Consider the following 18,932-nt stretch of genomic DNA (forward strand, 5'->3'; position numbering starts at 1 on the left):
TCACTTAAAAACAAAACAAACAAAAAAAACAGCATCTCATTATGTTGCCCAGGCTAGAATGCGTGGCAGTTCACAGGCATAACCATAACCCACTGCAGCCTCGAACTCCTGGGCTCAGGTGATCTTCCCAACTCAGGAGCAGCTGGGAGTACAGGCATGTGTCACTGCATCTAGCAAATTTCCCTTTTTTTTTTTTTTTTTTTAAGACAGAGTCTCGCCCTGTTAACAGGCTGGAGTGCAGTGGCGCTATCTCGGCTCACTGCAACCTCTGCCTTCTGGGTTCAAGTGATTCTCCTGCCTCAGTCTCCCAAGTAGCTGGGACTACAGGTGTGCGCCACCATGCTTGGCTAATTTTTGTATTTTTAGTAGAGACAGGGTTTCACCATGTTGGCCAGGATTGTATCGATCTCTTTACCTCATGATCTGCCCACCTCAGGCTCCCAAAGTGTTGGGATTACAGGCATGAGCCACCACACCCAGCTGGCAAATTTCACTTTTAAGACCAACACATTGAATTAACTCTAAAGAGGACAAAGTAAATATAAGTAAACAAAAAAAGGATGTTACATGACTTTTACAGTTCTTAATCCAACATCAAAATGGCCATAAAGGCTTAAAAATTGTCACTAATGGTTAAATAATTTTCCAGGATTTTTTTTTCACATGGCCAAAGAGGCTAAACTTGTGTTTTAAGACACTTTTAAGTTTGGTAAGCTTTAAAATTCTATTTTACTGTTATTTGGTCTTTATTCTAGATTGAGATACACAATCTTTCACTACAGATTTACAGCATCCAAGGTATTAATGGCTATTTTTCGTGTTTTTTTTTTGAGATGGAGTCTTGCTCTTGTTGGCCAGGCTGGGTGCGTGGCGCGATCTTGGCTCACTGCAACCTTCGCCTCCTGGGTTCAAGCAATTCTCCTGCCTCGGCTTCCCAAGTAGCTGGGATTACAGGAGCATGCCTCCTCGCCCAGCTCATTTTTGTATTTTTTAGTAGAGATGGGTTTTCACCACGTTTGCCAGGCTGGTCTGGAATTGCAGACCTCTTAAGTGATTTGCCCGTCTCGGCCTCCCAAAGTGCTGGGATTACAGGCATGAGCCACTATGCCTGGCCTGAACCCCTACTTTAATAGCAAGCTTGGTCCCAAGTTTTAAGCTATGATTGGTTTAATACCAGATACCTAGAGGCTGACTGCCAAAACCTCAAAGTGATTCACCTAAAGACAGTTCAAACAGGACCTTAGTGAGTACACAGGAATGAACTGCTGTCATTCAAGTAGCCACTGTATATATTACCTTTATCATTAATTTCTTCTTGCCCTTGCACATTGAATAAAATGGGCAAGCACTATTTGGTCTCTTGATCTTTATTAAAAATCCTCAATGTAGAGGTTCTGACAATTGATGTTTCCCCCAACTCTGCTATTCACATAAAACCACATACTGTGATCTAGTTATTTATTATTCAGCATCTCTAACTTCCTATAGGGTTATTTTTTGTTTCCTAAGGTGGCTGTATACATTATACAAAAGACTTGCATACCATATGCAAGCAGATGACGTTTGTGAATCCCTTATGTGACAGAGCTTATTAGATCCATCCAACAAACCTGTTGGTAGATGGTTCCAATAGCTGATACAAAAATAAAAGTTTTGTACAGAAAAGGGCATGGATGGCTTTTGCTTGTTACAACACAGGTAATTACGAACGACAAATCCTTCAAAAGGGAAGATGACAACTTTTATTGTTATTACAAAAGCAAATTTAACTTGTCATTTGAATAATTGCAAGAGCAGACTAAGGGCTTAATCCTCACACAGGCACCAAGTCAGGCACAGTAGGTAGCTACAAATCGTAAGAAAAAAATTTCTTTCCTACCTAGAGCACTCTTCCATGCTTTGGAATTAGGCTAAAAAACTCGCAAACCTGATCAGCTCCCTTTAATCCTTTTTTTTTTTTTTTTTTTTTTAAAGAGATCTAGGTATTAACCTGCTGTCTAGCGAAAACTAGTCACTTGGTCACTAAGTCCTGGCCTGAGATACCCACATTTCCTTTAGAACAAACAGAACTAACAGGTGTGTACATTTCTGAGAGCCCGATGTGTGAGTCCTTAAAATGTAGACCTTGCAGGAGGCTCAGACCTCAGTTTCACCTAACGCATGTGGAAGAAATGGAGGTGAAAATAGTCACCTGAAGAGTGCAAGCGCTCCAGCTCCAACACACTCTTCCCCAGGCAGCAGGAAAAGGAGGTAGACATCTGAAGCACTAAGCTAATGTGCCTGGTAGAGGGGAGCCTCAGGAAGCACAAAATGTCGTTCCACCTGTGCTGTCCACAAACCTGAGGTTTCCACATCGTTTTAAAGGGCACAGTGGCAAATGTGACAAGGCAGAAAACAATAACCATTTCAAGGATCACTTAAGGAATCCTGGTGTTTTCTGCCTAATCAGACGTAGTGCCAATCTGCTTTTCCCTTATATTGGAGAACATAAAGGTTTTAATCTCCACTCCCACACCTTCAGGCCCTTGTAATAATCCTTAGTAAACAACTCAGCTAGCATTATTGTTTCAAGGAAGCATAGGATTAGAGGTATGTGAGAAGTATATTTATTGAAGGGAAGGGAAGACTCAGTAAGTTCTAGGATATTAAAGTCAAGAATATCCTAGAGCCAAAAACCACCAAAAGTTGAACCAAATCTACCTGAACTGAATTCTGACAGTAAACTGGGTCAAATGGAATCCACATTATTACTACTAGAAAATAAAAACACCTCCTCTTCCATTTACTATGAAACCTAATCTAACCACAACTGACTGCTATAAATGTAAACCTAGTTAAGTCTTTTGTGCTATGTGATTACACTTAACAAGTTGCTGCCATGGCGAGATCTCTAAAGAAAGAAACAAGATCAAGAGTGTATAGATGGCATCTGCTAGAATCACTGAAAAAGTTAGCTGGAAGAAATAAAGCCTATTATCTGGAGACAGATAATTGTCCCCTAAAACCACTGGTTGCTCTCTCTACCTTACGTATGTCTGTGAGAGGATTAATGGCACAGTTTGTTGTGATAAGGTAGGCCAACAATGAATATAACATTTAAACCATCCTAAAATCAGAGCTATAGTGCTATAACCAGATTTTTCACAAAGGGTTTTAAAGTTGAAAGTTGCCTGATGGTAAGAGCTGTAATAAAACTGCATATTTTCCCCTTGACTACCTTAAATCCCTACCCAAAGCAATTAAGCTATCATCCATGAAGTAGCGGTCCATGAGGAAGTCCATGCCAGTAAGGAAAGGTGCTAGAGTGCTGTTATGTATAACAGTCATCAAAGATCACGGAGTAATTACAGTCGTTACTAGTGTTCCTGAAGATCGCCAAGGGAGTTTAGCTGATTTTTTTCCAGAGTTCATCTTGGGAAAAGTTTTTGACCATAGGTTCAACATTTTTCTTGGGTTGCAAAACTGCATCTGGCTGCAAGTCTGACCCAAAATATTCGCAGCACATCAGCTGAGAGGATGCCGGCAACTGTTGAACTACATCACAGTTCAAAGTCCCATATTGTGAGAGCAGTACTTGTAGTTTATGTGACCAGCAAATGTGAGTTACCTCTTGTTACAGTGAACAACCTGCACTGTTAAGAGTTTAGGAACTTTTGACATTCAGTTATCACATATTTCAAAGATTTTCACCTCAAAACAAAACAAAATACATGGGCTTAATTATTCAGTAACACTTTACTATTTGTCACTTAATCTCAAGACAATACACACTCAGTCCAACTCTTTTGGTTTGATTTTACATAGATTTTCACTTACTTTTGCAAAGTAAAAACAAGAAATGAGTGCTGTATTTCCCCCTCCCACAGTAAGAAACAAGGGTTTAAAATGGCAATTACTTAGATGTTTATTTCAACATTTCTTAAATTCACTTTATTAATTTAAAAAACTAATTAAATAATCTAGCATGAAAGTTATATAAAGAACATCATTAATGTGAAAAGATGCAAGAAAAAAATCATTCTAGTAGAACAACGTTAAAGATAGAGAACAAATGCTTAGGTGATACCCTAAATACGCAGCCAACTACCCTATTTTTGCACTGTCGACCATCTAAACACGTTTGCATTTGCAGAAGACAGAATGACAGCACAGGAATTTGTATTGCTCTATAAAGGTCCAACGTCTCCACATAATGCCAAGTTCACCTTAGACATTTTAACTTCCTTATCCAAATGAATAGCCCGTGTAAGCAGGATTTGAAAATGCATCAACTTTAAAAAGATGAGAACAGTTTTCAAAGCCCATAGAACTTATGTTGCTGGTTAATTTTAGCATTGAAATTTCTTTTGAATAATCTAATCTTGCAAATATGCAAGAATCCAGTGGAATTTTTACAATTACATTTGTATTTCTATGACCTGTTACTTTTTAGAGGTAGGCCTTTCACAGTTGATATCCAAGTTACTTAAGAGTCTTGGCAACATGCACATAATATTCTAACAGTGCAAATGTTTTAGTAGCAAACATAACTTATTTTTTAAAAATGTGTTCAATTTAGAAAGGGAACTCTTATCTCTGGAAATGATTTCAGTGGCTCTTGAACTTTTAAATATTCATTAAAATTCAAGCAATTATTAGTATTTGTTTTTATTAACATGGAATTACAAAAAGAACTATTATGTTTTGATTAAAGCTCCTATATTTTCCAGAAAAATAAAAGCCCAGATATTTGCAGACATAATAAAATTTATTTAAATTTCATGCAATTTAATAGCCATAATTATAGTTTCAAGAATCTGTAGAACAATAACTTTGCTCTGTCCATAAGATGTAGCCTCATTCATGAAATGAATGGGAATTTCACAGTTAAGAAAACACTAGGCCAAGCACAGCGCCTCACGCCTGTAATCCTAGCACTTTTGAGAGGCTGAAGCGAGTGGATCACTTGAGGTCAGGAGTTTGAGAGCAGCCTGGCCAATATGGTGAAACCTCGTCTCTACTAAAACTACAAAAATTAACTGGGCCTGGTGGTGGGCTCCTGTAATCCCAGCTACTCAAGAGGTTGAGGCAGGAAGTTGAATCCGGGAGGTGGAGGCTGCAGTGAGCCGAGATTGAGCCACTGCACTCCAGCCTAGGTGACAGAGTAAGCCTCTGTCTCAAAACAGAACAAAACACCCAAAAGATTAAGTTTTATGTTCTGTGACTGGAAATACAGTCTGTCCAGGCTTTTCTTTTCTGAGGAGCAAAATTACAGGGAAGGGACTTGTCATTAAATATACAATTACAAAGTACCTTATTTAGACAGAAATCACAATCTAAAAGAGGCTCTCTTTGATAAATGGCAACACTCAACATCAAGGGGGCTTCGGATAAACCTACAAATTGCCTCCATTCTTCATTTTTCTCATGAAAAATTTCAGAGTCATGATAATTATAGCACAAAGTCATTCAATCTAAAACCACCATAGTGCTGCACTGTGGTTCATCAAAAACATGGTGAGCAAATTTCAGCTTTACACTTAAGAAAACTCAGTGCATTTCAATAATTGAGATAAAACTTACACTGTGCTTGATTCTACTTATCGATGATAATTTTAGTCTGTGCAGATTCTGATGATTCGAAATATGTTTGTTTAGTTGCTGGGTTGAGATTTAGCTTTAACCAGCAAGGATCATCCAAACTTCAAAGTTATTGGTAAAAAGAGTAAACTGGGTAACTTGTAGAAGTGGCACTTGAAACTGATACGGTTTTCATACTAGAAGCATGCAGCTCTTATAAATACTAAAAGAGGAATTTTTGCCAGGTCTCAAACATGCTTTATTTGTTGTAAATTCCACTAATTTAACGAGTTAATGGAATTTTCTCTCGGGGTACAATTTCATTACGCTTTACTTACAAAAACTACAGTATGCTGTTCATTTTAAAACAACTTACTGTGTTTAAGAAATCATGTTACAATATAATTGGAAAAAAAAATAAATAAATAACTGAAAGACCTAGTAAAGCAGTGTCACATTTGGATAAAGGGATTTAACTGCATGTATGCATTAACAATCAAAAGAAGGGGTCAAACTAATCCTTTCCTTTAATACAAACTTGAACACTGTGAATGCCTCATTTATAGTGGGTCGGGAAAGAGTTTATAAAAGTCCAAGTAATAAAATGTATTCAATTACTTGGGAAAGTTAAAAAGCTAATGCAACAATGTTACATCCAGATAAAAAACATTATTCAAAAGCAATTCAAATACCGAAAAGGATTTCAAATTGAATATTTTATTAACATGGTAGTTGCCTTTGTAACATGTGCACACACACTCGCACACTCAGAATGATCTGCCTGGGGAAAAAATACTAAATATGCCTAAGGGGAAAATGAAAAATAAAAAAATTCCTGTAGGTTTTCATTATTGTAGGCAATTATGTCCACATCACTTACAAAGCTATTGCCAAATCTGTCCAAGGAAGCAGAGTTTGAAAAGGGGGCTAGGGATGGGAATCTTGGGAAAAATTCAACAGTGGCATAGCAGAGCTCTCAATATGAGAAAGCTGACATAATGTGGACTTTTGCTGTGAATTTCCTCTTTGCAAAATATGGGGAGAGGTTTATGGGCAGAAAATAAGAGAAGGCGGTGTGAAGTAGGCTTTTGCAGTCAATTTTCCTCACAGTATTGTGCAGGGTCATCAAGAAAATGCTTAGTCTTTCTCTGGAACCAGTTTCAGAACTTTTCCAATTGCAATGGTCTTACCTAGAAATGAAAATTTTAAAAAATCTTTCAGTAGTTAACAGCAAGTCTATATAAGATACTAAAACTTATTATTTTAAATCACAAAAATATTTTTTACAATGTAAGTTACTAATTAACTAGCTTTACTGCCAAACCCATGATACTTCTATTTAGGTAGTCTTAATAAGTGGGTCTTATTTGGGGGAGCTGGTAAAGAGATGGTTCCCTGTATCAAAAACCTATCTCCCCCCGCCCCCCACCAAGCAATTCTCCTGCTTCATCCTCCCGAGTAGCTGGGATTACAGGTGCCCGCCACTACACCCAGCTAATTTTTGTATTTTTAGTAGAGATGGAGTTTCACCACGTTGGCCTGGCTGGTCTCCAACTCCTGACCTCAGGTGATCCACCCGCCTCAGCCTCCCAAAGTGCTGAGATTACAGGCATGAGCCACTGAGTAAAGACAGAGTCTTACTCTGTTCACCCAGGCTGGAGTGCAGTGGCGTGACTTCGGCTGACTGCAACCTCCTCCTTCCAGGTTCAAGTGATTCTCCTGCCTCGGCCTCCCGAGTAGCTGATTATAGGTGCCTGCCACCATGCCCAGCTGATTTTTGTATTTTTAGTAGAGGAAGGGTTTCACCATGTTGGCCAGGCTGGTCTTGAACTCTTGGCCTCAGGTGATCTGCCTGCCTTGGCCTCCTAAAGTGCTGGGATTACAGGCGTGAGGCACCACACTGGGCCAAAAACCTCTGGATTAAAAAAAAAGCGGGGGCGGGGGGAATATCTGTATTTGTGGAATATCCACACAATGGAATACTATTCAGCAATAAAAAGGAATAAATAACATGTTACATGGTTGAACTTCAAAATCATACTAAGTAAAATAAACTAGACAAAGGACCACATACTTTATAATTCTATTTATGGAGTGTCTATAAAAGACAAATTGAAAAGTGGTTGCCTAGGGGTGGAGGTGGGAATAAGGGGTGATTATGAACAAGTATAAGGTTTCTTTTTAGGTGTTCCAAATGTTCTAACATTAGTATATGGTAATAGTTGTACAATTCTGGAAACGTACTAAAATTCATTGAATTATATATTTAAAACAGGTCAGTTTCATATTATGAAAATTGTATCTCAATAAAGCTGCTAAAAAAATCCCAAAACCTATCCTTAAGTAACTGAAAAGACACAGCAATCGCCACTGACTACAATGCAGTGAACACATCCTTCTGGTAGTACTCCTGTGGACTGAAAGGAACACAAAACCCATTGGGTCTTGTGGAAAACCTAAAAGCCAAGTTATCTTTTTTTTTTTTTTTAACCCAAGTTATCTTTTAGGGAAAAATAATTCTAGGGTTAAGAATTCCTGCTACATTAATTGCTTTTCTTCTGTCTTCCTGATTTTATCAGGTTCTGAGTGGTAAACTAAAACTATCATTTTGTTATATTAATAAGATAAACACAATAACCAGTTTTACTATCAACCAGAAGAGTTCTGGGCCTTTAAAGTAAAATAAACATTGTCTTTATACAATTTTGTCCAATGTAAGGTTCAGGAACTGTATTCATCAGCAGGGCTTAGCACAGTTCCTGAGACTTTGTAGATACAAAGTAGTTTTTGCTAAATGGAATCGGAATGAACATGTGAAATGACTATTCTGTATTTGAATGGAACTATAAAGTTTTATGTAAAGTCTTCTATAGTCTTAAAATGGTTATCTAAGTTAGAAATATTAACAGCCGGGACAGGCTCGGTGGCTCACGTCTGTAATCCCAGCACTTTGGGAGGCTAAGGTGGGCGGATCACGAGGTCAGGAGATCAAGACCATCCTGGCTAACACGATGAAACCCTGTCTCTACTTAAAATACAAAAAAGTAGCTGGGCATGGTGGCGGCGCCTGTAGCCACAGCTACTCGGGAGGCGAGGCAGGAGAATGGCGTGAACCTGGGAGGTGGAGCTTGCAGTGCCAAGATTGTGCCACTGTACTCCAGCCTGGGTGACAAAGCAAGACTCCATCTCAAAAAAAGGAAAGGAAAAGGAATATTAACAGACCATAAGGAAACGTTTCATAACAATCATTTTGTTTTTATGCCAAAGAAGTTAATGACCCCAAGATGGTAATATTAGTTGTTCTGCGTCACCGAGAGGTAGGCAGAAATGGATGCACACAAAAGTTCACAAACATCAGACCTCTGAAAAATTAGGTGTAAAAAAAATCATTCTCTATATCCCTTTTAATCTCCAGACATATTACAAAGGATTACATCATAGAAACGTCTTAGTAAACAAAACAGCCCTCCAAATCCACTACTCACAAAACATCAAAATTAAGATTCTTTACGTAGAACATTACTAGATTTGGCATTACTGCTAAAACACGTGGTCAATTCTGTTCAATACATTCAACTCATAAAACATTCATATGAATACAGAATGTGAATCGAAGTTTTCTGTGAACCCACTGCAATGTGTACTGTACTGAGATGATGAAGATGACCAAAGCTAGGTATCCTGGATATACTACTAGACATCAGTTTAAAAACTCTTACCCTCATCTCTTAAGGTAAAACGACCCATCTGAGGGAAGTCTTTAAAGGTCTCCAGGCAGATGGTTCCTGCTGTCCTTAAGCGAGCAATGCATACTTGATCTTGTTTCACAAAACGGGGTCGGGTCTTACTTTTTTCTCCTGATTTTTTGTCTACCAAGCAGATTAAGGCCTAACCAAGAAAAGAGTATGAGAAAATCAGAATAATGCCAAATGAAATAATCTTTAAGAACAGGTATAGAAATAAAAGTGCATCACTGTTGCTGATTAGAAATTATGAAGATAAAATGGTATTAAAACTGAAATAAACCAATTATCTTAAACTCACTGTTATTTCGACTTCCTCAATACAGGTATGAATATGCAGCACCGCATTATAGCCTGGGCAGATGATGGATTTGTGCTCTATAATCACTATCTGTCAAACAAACAAACACACACATTCTTATCTTTATCCTTAGGGTAAAAAAGAATTCAGTGTTCTTAAGCGCCATATAAATCCCAAGAATTAGTGTTACCATCTCAGTAGGACACCAACTTAAAAGTGATTTTTGTTTTGTTTTTGTTTGTTTGTTTTTTTGAGACGGAGTCTGGCTCTGTTGCCCAGGCTGAAGTGCAGTGGCCGGATCTCAGCTCACTGACAAGCTCCGCCTCCCGGGTTTACGCCATTCTCCTGCCTCAGCCTCCCGAGTAGCTGGGACTACAGGCGCCCGCCACCTCGCCCGGCTAGTTTTTTTGTATTTTTTAGTAGAGACGGGGTTTCACCGTATTAGCCAGGATAGTCTCCATCTCCTGACCTCGTGATCCGCCCATCTCGGCCTCCCAAAGTGCTGGGATTACAGGCTTGAGCCACCGTGCCCGGCCTAAAAGTGATTTTTGTATTAGGTTTGTCTTACTAATTTTGTTCACAGGATGGGGTCAGGCTGCTTGACCTCAAAGCATGAATTTCAATATCCTGTCCTCTATTAATGTTCTTGGTGAGTCCCTGGTCAACTTTCAAAACACAGCAGGCTGGCTGGGCACAGTGGCTCACGCCTGTAATCTCAGCACTTTGGGAGGCCGAGGCGTGGTGGGCAGGGGGAACACTTGAGGCCAGGAGTTTGAGACCAGCCTGGACAACATGGTGAAACCCCGTCTCTACTAAATATACAAAACAATCAGCTAGGCCTGGTGGTGGGCGCCTATAATTCCAGCTACTCAGGAGGCTGAGGCAGGACAATCACTTGAATCCCGGAGGTGGAAGTTGCAGTGAGCCGAGATCGTGCCACTGCACTCCAGCCTGGGTGACAGAGCAAAACTCCATCTCCAAACAAAATAAAAGACAGCAGGCCAACTTTCTTCTTTGGGAAGCCTTTCTTCATATTCCCCAAGGAATTAAGCTAATCTTTACCGCTCAGAAGCTACCTAGATGTAAACTTATCCAGCTTTATCCATTTCTCAATATCCAAGGTCCAGTAAAGTAAACAACTTTACATCTGGCATCAAAATCTAACTTGATTAGTTGTCATACCTTAGAACAGAACTTTAAAAAATTCTGTTAACCACACCAGTCACTTACTCTGTCATTCTCCTAGGAAGGTTACCTTGTTAATAACAAGGAAACTTGTGTGATTTCTTGTCTGGAAAGCTATGTGCTGTGAATGAGCACATAAACCATGACTTCCACAGTAACAGTGCTCCGGTCAAAGTAAATATTAGATACTCTAAAATGTATCATCAGGAGATCAAACATAAAAAGGAACTTACAAAGAATACTCCTTATCCAGTAAGCACTTGTACCAGCTTGAAGATCTTGTATGAGGTGCCTATTGTGGTTATGATATATAAGTGGCTTATAATATTTCCATTCCCCTTCTATACACTAAGATGGGTTAACTGGCATGTCACCAATAATCAGGACAAAAGGCACTGATATTCCAATTTCATTTAGACATTAAAACCCACTATTACAACGACAATAATTTGTTTACCTGGGCATCAAATGTGCGTCCAGAATGACAAAGATTATTAGGATCACAAAGTATAAATCCAGGAAGAATCTCCTCTTCTTCAATTCCTTTCAGTCTGATTTTGAGGTTTTCACCTGGGGCTACAGTATCCGTTTCTACATCATCGGAAAGTATTCCAAGAACTTCCACGTTGTGCTTTAAAATAAAACAAGATTGGAGGTTTTCTGACACATTCACTGCATTATGGGACATAAAATGATCTGAATGTCTGCTCAATAAAGAGTTTCAAGATTTGACTGTAAACACTTATTATATCTGTATGGACATAAAATCTTAGCCTAGATATGATCGGTGAAAATCATATCCTAGAAGTGTAACTGCCAATTAAAGTATTAACGTGTCACCTTTTAAATATCACATTCTAATCATTTCCAAATAGAACACGGTATACACTAGCATTTGCCTTTTTTACTTTTTCAAAATCAAAAACACAATATTTGGATTTCAGTTTCATGGATATAATTTTTATTATTATGGAATTCTATGAAGGATTTAATAAACCTGTCTTCCATTACCTATCAATCTCCAAATATCGGAATTGTGCACTACTTAAAAGTTATTGAACTAAGCTTTAAAAGTCTATCACCTATTTAATGAATACGTAATTTCCTTTTGGTGTGATCAAATGCTCTGGAATTAGATAGTGATGATGGCTGCATAGGACTGTTGTTTTTTTTTTTGAGGTGGACTTTTGCTCTTGTTGCCCAGGCTGGAGTGCAGTGGCGTGATCTTGGCTCACTGCGACTTCCACCTCCTGCGTTCAAGCCATTCTCCTGCCTCAGCCTCCCAAGTAGCTGGGATTACAGGCACCCGCCACCTCGCCCGGCTAATTTTTTGTATTTTTAGTAGTGACGAGGTTTCACCATGTTGGCCAGGCAGGTCTCAAACTCCTGACCTCAGGTGATCCACCCACCTTTGCCTCCCAAAGTGCTCAGATTACAGGCGTAAGCCACTGTGCCCAGCCTCAACTCTTTGTTTCTAACAAAATAGTCCATAGAGCTGGGTAGTCCACATGCCTTTAGCCCAGCTACTTGGAAGGTTGAGGCATGAGGATTGCCTGAGCCCAGGAGTTTAAGGCTGCAGTGAGCTACGATCACACCACCGCACTGTAGCCTGAGTGACACAGCGAGACCCTGTCTTTAAAAAAAAAAAAAAAAAGTTTTTAATGTAAAAATAAAATAGTTATGGAAGCCTCCAGTTCTGATGCCAGTATTGCTCCTCAGTACTTCCAATGCTGGCTGTGGCAGTAAGGTGAAGCAAAAGAACAAGTGATGTGAGAGGAGATACACATGAAATTTACCATCAGTGACATTTACTACATTTAACAATGCTCTGCAGGCCGGGTGCAGTGGCTCATGCCTCAGCACTTTGGGAGGCTGAGGCGGGTGGATCACCTGAGGTCAGGAGTTTGAGACCAGCCTGGCCAACATGGTGAAACCCTGTCTCTACTAAAAATACAAAAGAAAAAAAGCAATTAGCGGGGCATGGTGGCAGGTGCCTGTAATCCCAGCTACTCGGGAGGACTGGGCAGGAGAATCACTTGAACCCAGGATGCAGAGGATGCAGTGAGCCAAGATCGTGTCACTGTACTCCAGCCTGGGCAACAAGAGCGAAACTCCATCTCCAGGGAAAAAAAAAAAGGACAGGGGGTGCCAGGCATGGTGGCTCACACCTGGAATCCCAGCACTTTGGGGGGCTGAGGCACGTGGACCATGATGTCAGGAGTTCAAGGCCAGCCTTGCCAAGATGGTGAAATCCTGTCTCTACTAAAAATACAAAAATTAGCCAGGCGCGGTGGCGGGCACCTGTAATCCCAGCTACTCGGGAGGCCGAGGCAGAGAACTGCTTGAACCCTGGAGGTGGAGGTTGCAGTAAGCCAAGATGGCGCCAGTGTACTCCAGCCTGGGCCACAGTAGGAGACTCCGTCTCAAAAAAAAAAAAAAAAAAAGAAAGAAAGAAACAAGAGTTTAGAAGTCACTCACCTAAAAAACAATCTGTATTGGCTGGGCGCAGTGGCTCACGCCTGTAATCCCAGCACTTTGGGAGGCCAAGGCAGGTGGATCACGAGGTCATAAGTTCAAGACCAGCCTGGCCAACATGGTGAAACCCCGTCTCTACTAAAAATACAAAAATGAGCTAGGCATGTTGGCACGTTCCTGTAATCCCAGCTACTCGGGAGGCTGAGGCAGGAGCATTGCTTGAACTGGGACCCGGGAGGTGGAGGTTGCAGTGAGCTGAGATCGTGCCACTACACTCCAGCCTGGCATACAGAGTGAGACTCCGTCTCAAAAAAATAAAAATAAAAAAAATAACAAAAAAACCACTATCTGTATTTCAGAACAGTTTCATAAAATATCAAAGTAAAAACCCAATTTTTAATTTAACCCATTAATTACTGTGGTTAAAATACATGTAACAAAATTTACCATCATAACGATTTTAGGTGTACATTTCAATAGTATTAAATACATTAAAATATTGTACAACCAATATTCAGAACTCTAAAATCTTGTTATCTTGCAAAACTGAAACTCCCCATTTCCCCAAACACTGGCAACCACCATCCTACTTTCAGTTGACAGATGTGACTATTCGAGGTACCTCATTTAAGTAGAATCATACGGTATTTGTCTTTTTGTGACTGGTTTATTTCACATAGCATAATGTCCTCAAGGTTCATTCATGTTGTGGCCTATGTCAGAACTTCCTTTTGAAGGCTGTACAATATTCTATTACCTATATGTAACACGCTTGCTTTATCCATTCATCCTTTAGGGACACCAGGGCTGCTTCCACCTTCTGGCTAATGTGAATAATGCATCTATGAACATGTTTATACAGATATCTGAGACTCTGCTTTCAACTCTTTTGAGTATATACTCAGAAATGGTATTGCTGGATTACGTGGGAAATCTATGTTTGATTTTTTGAGGAACTGCTATATTTTTTCACAGCACTTGGCACAATTTTACATTACCAACAGTGCACAAGGGTTCCAAATTCTCCACATCCTTGCCAACACATGTTACTTTGTTTTCCAAAAAAAGTTTTTAACTGAGATGGAATCTTACACATAGAGACCTGGCCTGGTCTCAAAATTCAAGTGATCCTCCTGCCTCAGCTTCTCCCAAAGTGCAGGGATGATAGGCGTAAGCCACCATGTCCAGCCCTGTGGATTTGATTTCTATTTCCCTAATGGTTAGTGGTGCTAAGCATCTTTTCATGTACGTTTTGGCTGTTTGTACATCTTCTTTGGAAAAATGTCTATTGCACTCCTTTGCCCATTTTTGAATTGGGTTGTTTAGTTTTTTTGTTGACTTGTAGGAGTTCTTCATATATTCTAGTATTAACCCCATATTTAGATATATGATTGGCAAATGTTTTCTCTCATTCCATAGGTTGCCAACCCCATGAATTTTTTATTGTAAAAGTCTTGCCACTTTTTTATGTGATATTTGAGACGGAGTCTTGCACTGCTGCCCGTGCTGGTGTGCAGTGGTGTGATCTTGGCTCGCTGTAACCTCCACCTCCGGGATTCAAGCGATTCTCCTGTCTCAGCCTCCTGGATAGCTAGGATTACAGGCACCCGCTGACACACTTGGCTAATTTTTTGTATTTTTAGTAGAGACGGGGTTTCACTATGTTGGCCAAGCTGGTCTCGAACTCCTGACCTCGTGATCCACCCACCTCAGCCTCCCAAAGTGCTGGCATTACATGCGTGGCCCACTGTGCCAGCCGCCTCTATGTCTTTTAAACTATTCTAGCTCTGTTCCACTGAGATTCAGGAGGACTAAACTGAAGTGAGTTTTTGAGACTTGCTCAACTCTAGGACATTCTATACCTGCCTAGTGATTAGTATCAAGTGACGGCTTCCACAGAGAACAGCCACTTTCTCTATACTAGCTACTAAGGCCCCTCACTTGCAAATATGTCTGGGTACTAACTTCACTTATGTTTAGAGAATCATACTTTTTTCTATTCTGGTAAAATATAAATAATAACATTTAACTTTTAAACCATTTAGTTTGCAATTCAGTGCCATCTAGTGTATTCACCATGTTGTACAATCAATACCACTAATTCTAAAACTTTATTGTCCCAAAAAGGAAATCCTATACCCATTAAGCAGTCACTCCCTACTTTCCCTCCTTCAGCCCCTTGCAACCACCAAGCTGCCTTACACCTCCATAGCTTTTTTTTTTTTTTTTCGAGAAAAGGTCTTGCTCCGTTGCCCAGCCTGGAGTGCAGTGGTATGATCAGACATCATAAATCATAGCAGCCTTGACTTCCTGGGCTTAAGCAATCCTCCTGCCTCAACCTCCCAAATAGCTGGGACCACAGGCATGTATCACCACAAGTGGCTAATTTTATTTTTCAAAGAGACAGAGTCTCCCTACGTTGCCCAGTGTGGTCTCCAATTCCTGGGCTCAAGCTATCTGTCCACCTCAAACTCCCAAAGTGCTAGGTGTTAGCCACCCGGCCTGGCTCATCTCCATAATTTTTGTGACAACTCTACAGACAAAACTCAGTAAGGGCTGGGTGTGGTGGCTCACGCCTGTAATCCCAGCACTTTGGGAGGCCCAGGCAGGCAGATCATGAGGTCAGGAGATCTAGACCATCCTGGCCAACATGGTGAAACCCTGTCTCTACTAAAACTACAAACGTTAGCCGGATATAGTGATGCATGCCTGTAATCCCAGCTACCCAGGTGGCAGAGGTTGTAGTAAGTCGAGAATGCACCAATGCACTCCAGCCTGGGCGATGGGGCTAGACTCCGTCTCAAAACAACAACAACAACTAACTAAGAACTCAACCTGAGAATTATTTTCATTCAGATGTCAGCCTTCAAGTTGCAAAGATAATAGGAAAAAGCAGGCTTTAAAATAGAAACATTTTAGAAGATACTATATATTCTAATCTCCAATGCACAAGGCATCAAGAAGCGAGATAATACAATTTGTAAGGTGCCAATTATGTCTAAATATTACACTTGATAATGGATTCTTTTTCTAATTTACTCTGCCTGGAGTTAGCATGGTAAATAAATTCTCACTGAAATCTAGCAAAATCCCCATCTGAAGGTACTGATGACTCAAATATGTGGTCCAGCATAAGCAACATCTTTGGAGCTGTTAGAGAAGCCCTGCTTCAGGTTATCTGCAAACATCAGCAATTGAACAGTCAAAAATAACACAAAGGAGGTGAGGTATGGTGGCTCACGCCTGTAATCCTAGTACTTTGGGAGGCCAAAATGGGAGGATTGTTTGAGGCCAGGAGTTAGAGACTAGTCTAGTCAACATAGTGAGACCCCATCTCAATTTTTATTAAAAAAAAAAAAAAAAAAAAAATTAGCCAGGCAGAGTGGCACATGCCTATAGTCCCAGCTACTTGGGAGGCTCAGGTGGCAGGATTACTTGAAAGTTTGAGGCTGCAATAAGCTATGTCTGTGCCATTGCACTGCTGCCTCAGTGACAGAACAAGACCCTATCTTTAAAAAGAAAAAAAAAAATCAATAAATAGATGGGAAACAGCATAACCGATTCTTACCTTGTTTGGCATCATCACAAGCTGCTGGCCTTTACAAATAGATCCTGATTCCAGCTTTCCCAGGACCACAGTGCCCATATCCTGATGAAATGTAAAATAAAATCTAGTTTCAGACTTACTGGTGCTGTATAACAGCTCAATAGCCCAAAGTGAAATTCTACACTGCTTATTCATAAAGGAAAATCATTTGCTTAAGTAGAAGGCTTAGGTTCATCTTAAACTCAGTAACAAATACTCTATAATAATTTGTCATAAGCATTTGTGTGATCATATTAATAATGCAGGATGCCTATGATTTAAAAAGAAAATATGGTGCAGGGTGGGTACGGTGGCTCATGCCTATAATCTCAACACTTTGGGAGGCAGGGGGTGGGGTGGACCACCTGAGGTCAGGAGTTCGAGACCAGCCTGGCCAATATGGCGAAACCCCATCTCTACTAAAAATACAAAAATTAGCCAGGCATGGTGGAATGCCTGTAATCCCAGCTACTCGGGAGGCAGAGGTTGCCATGAGCCAAGACTGAACCACTCAACTCTAGCTTGAAACAGAGCAAGACTCTGTCTCAAAAAACAGGCTGGGGTCGGTGGCTCACAAGGTCAGGAAATCGAGCCCATCCTGGCTAACACGGTGAAACCCCATTTCTACTAAAAATACAAAAATTAGCTGGGTGTGATGGTGCATGCCTATAATCCCAGCTACTCGGAAGGCTGAGGCATGAGAATCGCTTAAACCTAGGAGGCAGAGGTTGCAGTGAGCTGAGATCATGCCACTGCACACCAGCCTGGCAAAAGAGCGAGACTCCATCTAAAAAAAGAAAAAAGAAAAAAAAAAAGGTGCAAAAAACAACACAGAAATTCATGTTGGAAGATCTGAACTGATTGTACCAATTCAGGTTCTCCTGATCTCTAGGCCTGTTTCCTCATATATAAAATTGGAAAAAACAGTATTTGTTAAAGACATTTAGAATGGAGCTAATTAAAGAATGATGTATTTGAGGAGGAGAAAACATTACATACATTGATACCGCAAAACAAAAAAAATTCAAGTTGGAAATCCAGTTAAAAACAAGGAAGTTTATTTTAAGATGAACATCCAGTGCTGGTGAGGCTGTGGTAAAACGAACACTCATGCTGCCAGTGGTAACAGAAGTTAGCACAGTATTTTTGCGATGCTATTTATCAATATGCATCAACTTTAATGAGAAAATCCTTTGAGCCCAGCAGTTACATCTATGAGTTTATCACTGAGATATGATCCCTGGCTCATCTGGAAACAGCTAAAATAAACTAAACTTGTTGAATAAATTATGGTCTGTCTATACCACTAAAATAAAGCCAGTAAGAAAAAGACATCAATGTTATGTTGTTAATAAAGTTTCTGGACCAGGCATGGTGGCTCATGCCTGTAATCCCAGCACTTTGGGAGGCCAAGGCAGGCAGATCACCTGAGCTTAGGAGTTCGAGACCAGCCTGGCCAACACTGTGAAACCCCATCTCTACTAAAAATACAGGCCGGGCGCGGTGGCTCAAGCCTGAAATCCCAGCACTTTGGGAGGCCGAGACGGGCGGATCACGAGGTCAGGAGTTCGAGACCATCCTGGCTAACACGGTGAAACCCCGTCTCTACTAAAAAATACAAAAAACTAGCCGGGCGAGGTGGTGGGCGCCTGTAGTCCCGGCTACTCGGGAGGCTGAGGCAGGAGAATGGCGTAAAAACCCGGGAGGCGGAGCTTGCAGTGAGCTGAGATCCGGCCACTGCACTCCACCCTGGGCGACATAGCGAGACTCCGTCTCAAAAAAAAAAATAAAATAAAAAAATAAAATAAAATAAAAATACAAAAAACAATTAGCCGGATGCAGTAGCACATGTCTGTAGTCCCAGCGACTTAGGAGGCTGAGGCTGGAGAATCTCCTGAACCTGGAAGACAGAGATTGCAGTGAGCTGAGATCACACCGCTGCACTCTAGCCTGGGTGACAGAACGAGACTCCATCTCAAAAAAAAAAAAAAAAAAAAAAAAAGAAGGCCAGGTGCAGTAACTCACACCTGTAATCCCCGCACTTTGGGAGGCCAAGGTGAATGGATCACAAGGTCAGGAGATC

At 40.5% G+C, this 18,932-nt stretch overlaps 1 protein-coding gene across 5 annotated transcripts in view; it reads right to left on the reverse strand.

The window, feature by feature from the left end:
• Window positions 1-1,719: 1,719 nt before the first annotated feature.
• LOC105467752 (G1 to S phase transition 1) overlaps window positions 1,720-18,932 on the reverse strand; it is a 120,016-nt gene continuing 102,803 nt past the window's right edge. For all 5 annotated transcript variants that reach the window (XM_071083662.1, XM_071083661.1, XM_011717445.2 and 2 more), the window contains 5 exons: window positions 16,832-16,912; window positions 11,246-11,419; window positions 9,604-9,693; window positions 9,279-9,447; window positions 1,720-6,749 (listed from right to left, as the gene is read on the reverse strand). In XM_071083662.1, the coding sequence (XP_070939763.1) occupies window positions 6,697-6,749; window positions 9,279-9,447; window positions 9,604-9,693; window positions 11,246-11,419; window positions 16,832-16,912 (567 nt within the window). In that variant the 3' untranslated portion in view covers window positions 1,720-6,696. The remainder of the gene's footprint in view (window positions 6,750-9,278; window positions 9,448-9,603; window positions 9,694-11,245; window positions 11,420-16,831; window positions 16,913-18,932) is intronic.

The sequence above is a fragment of the Macaca nemestrina genome, chromosome 18 (genome assembly GCF_043159975.1).
Source record: "Macaca nemestrina isolate mMacNem1 chromosome 18, mMacNem.hap1, whole genome shotgun sequence".
Taxonomy (NCBI): domain Eukaryota; kingdom Metazoa; phylum Chordata; class Mammalia; order Primates; family Cercopithecidae; genus Macaca; species Macaca nemestrina.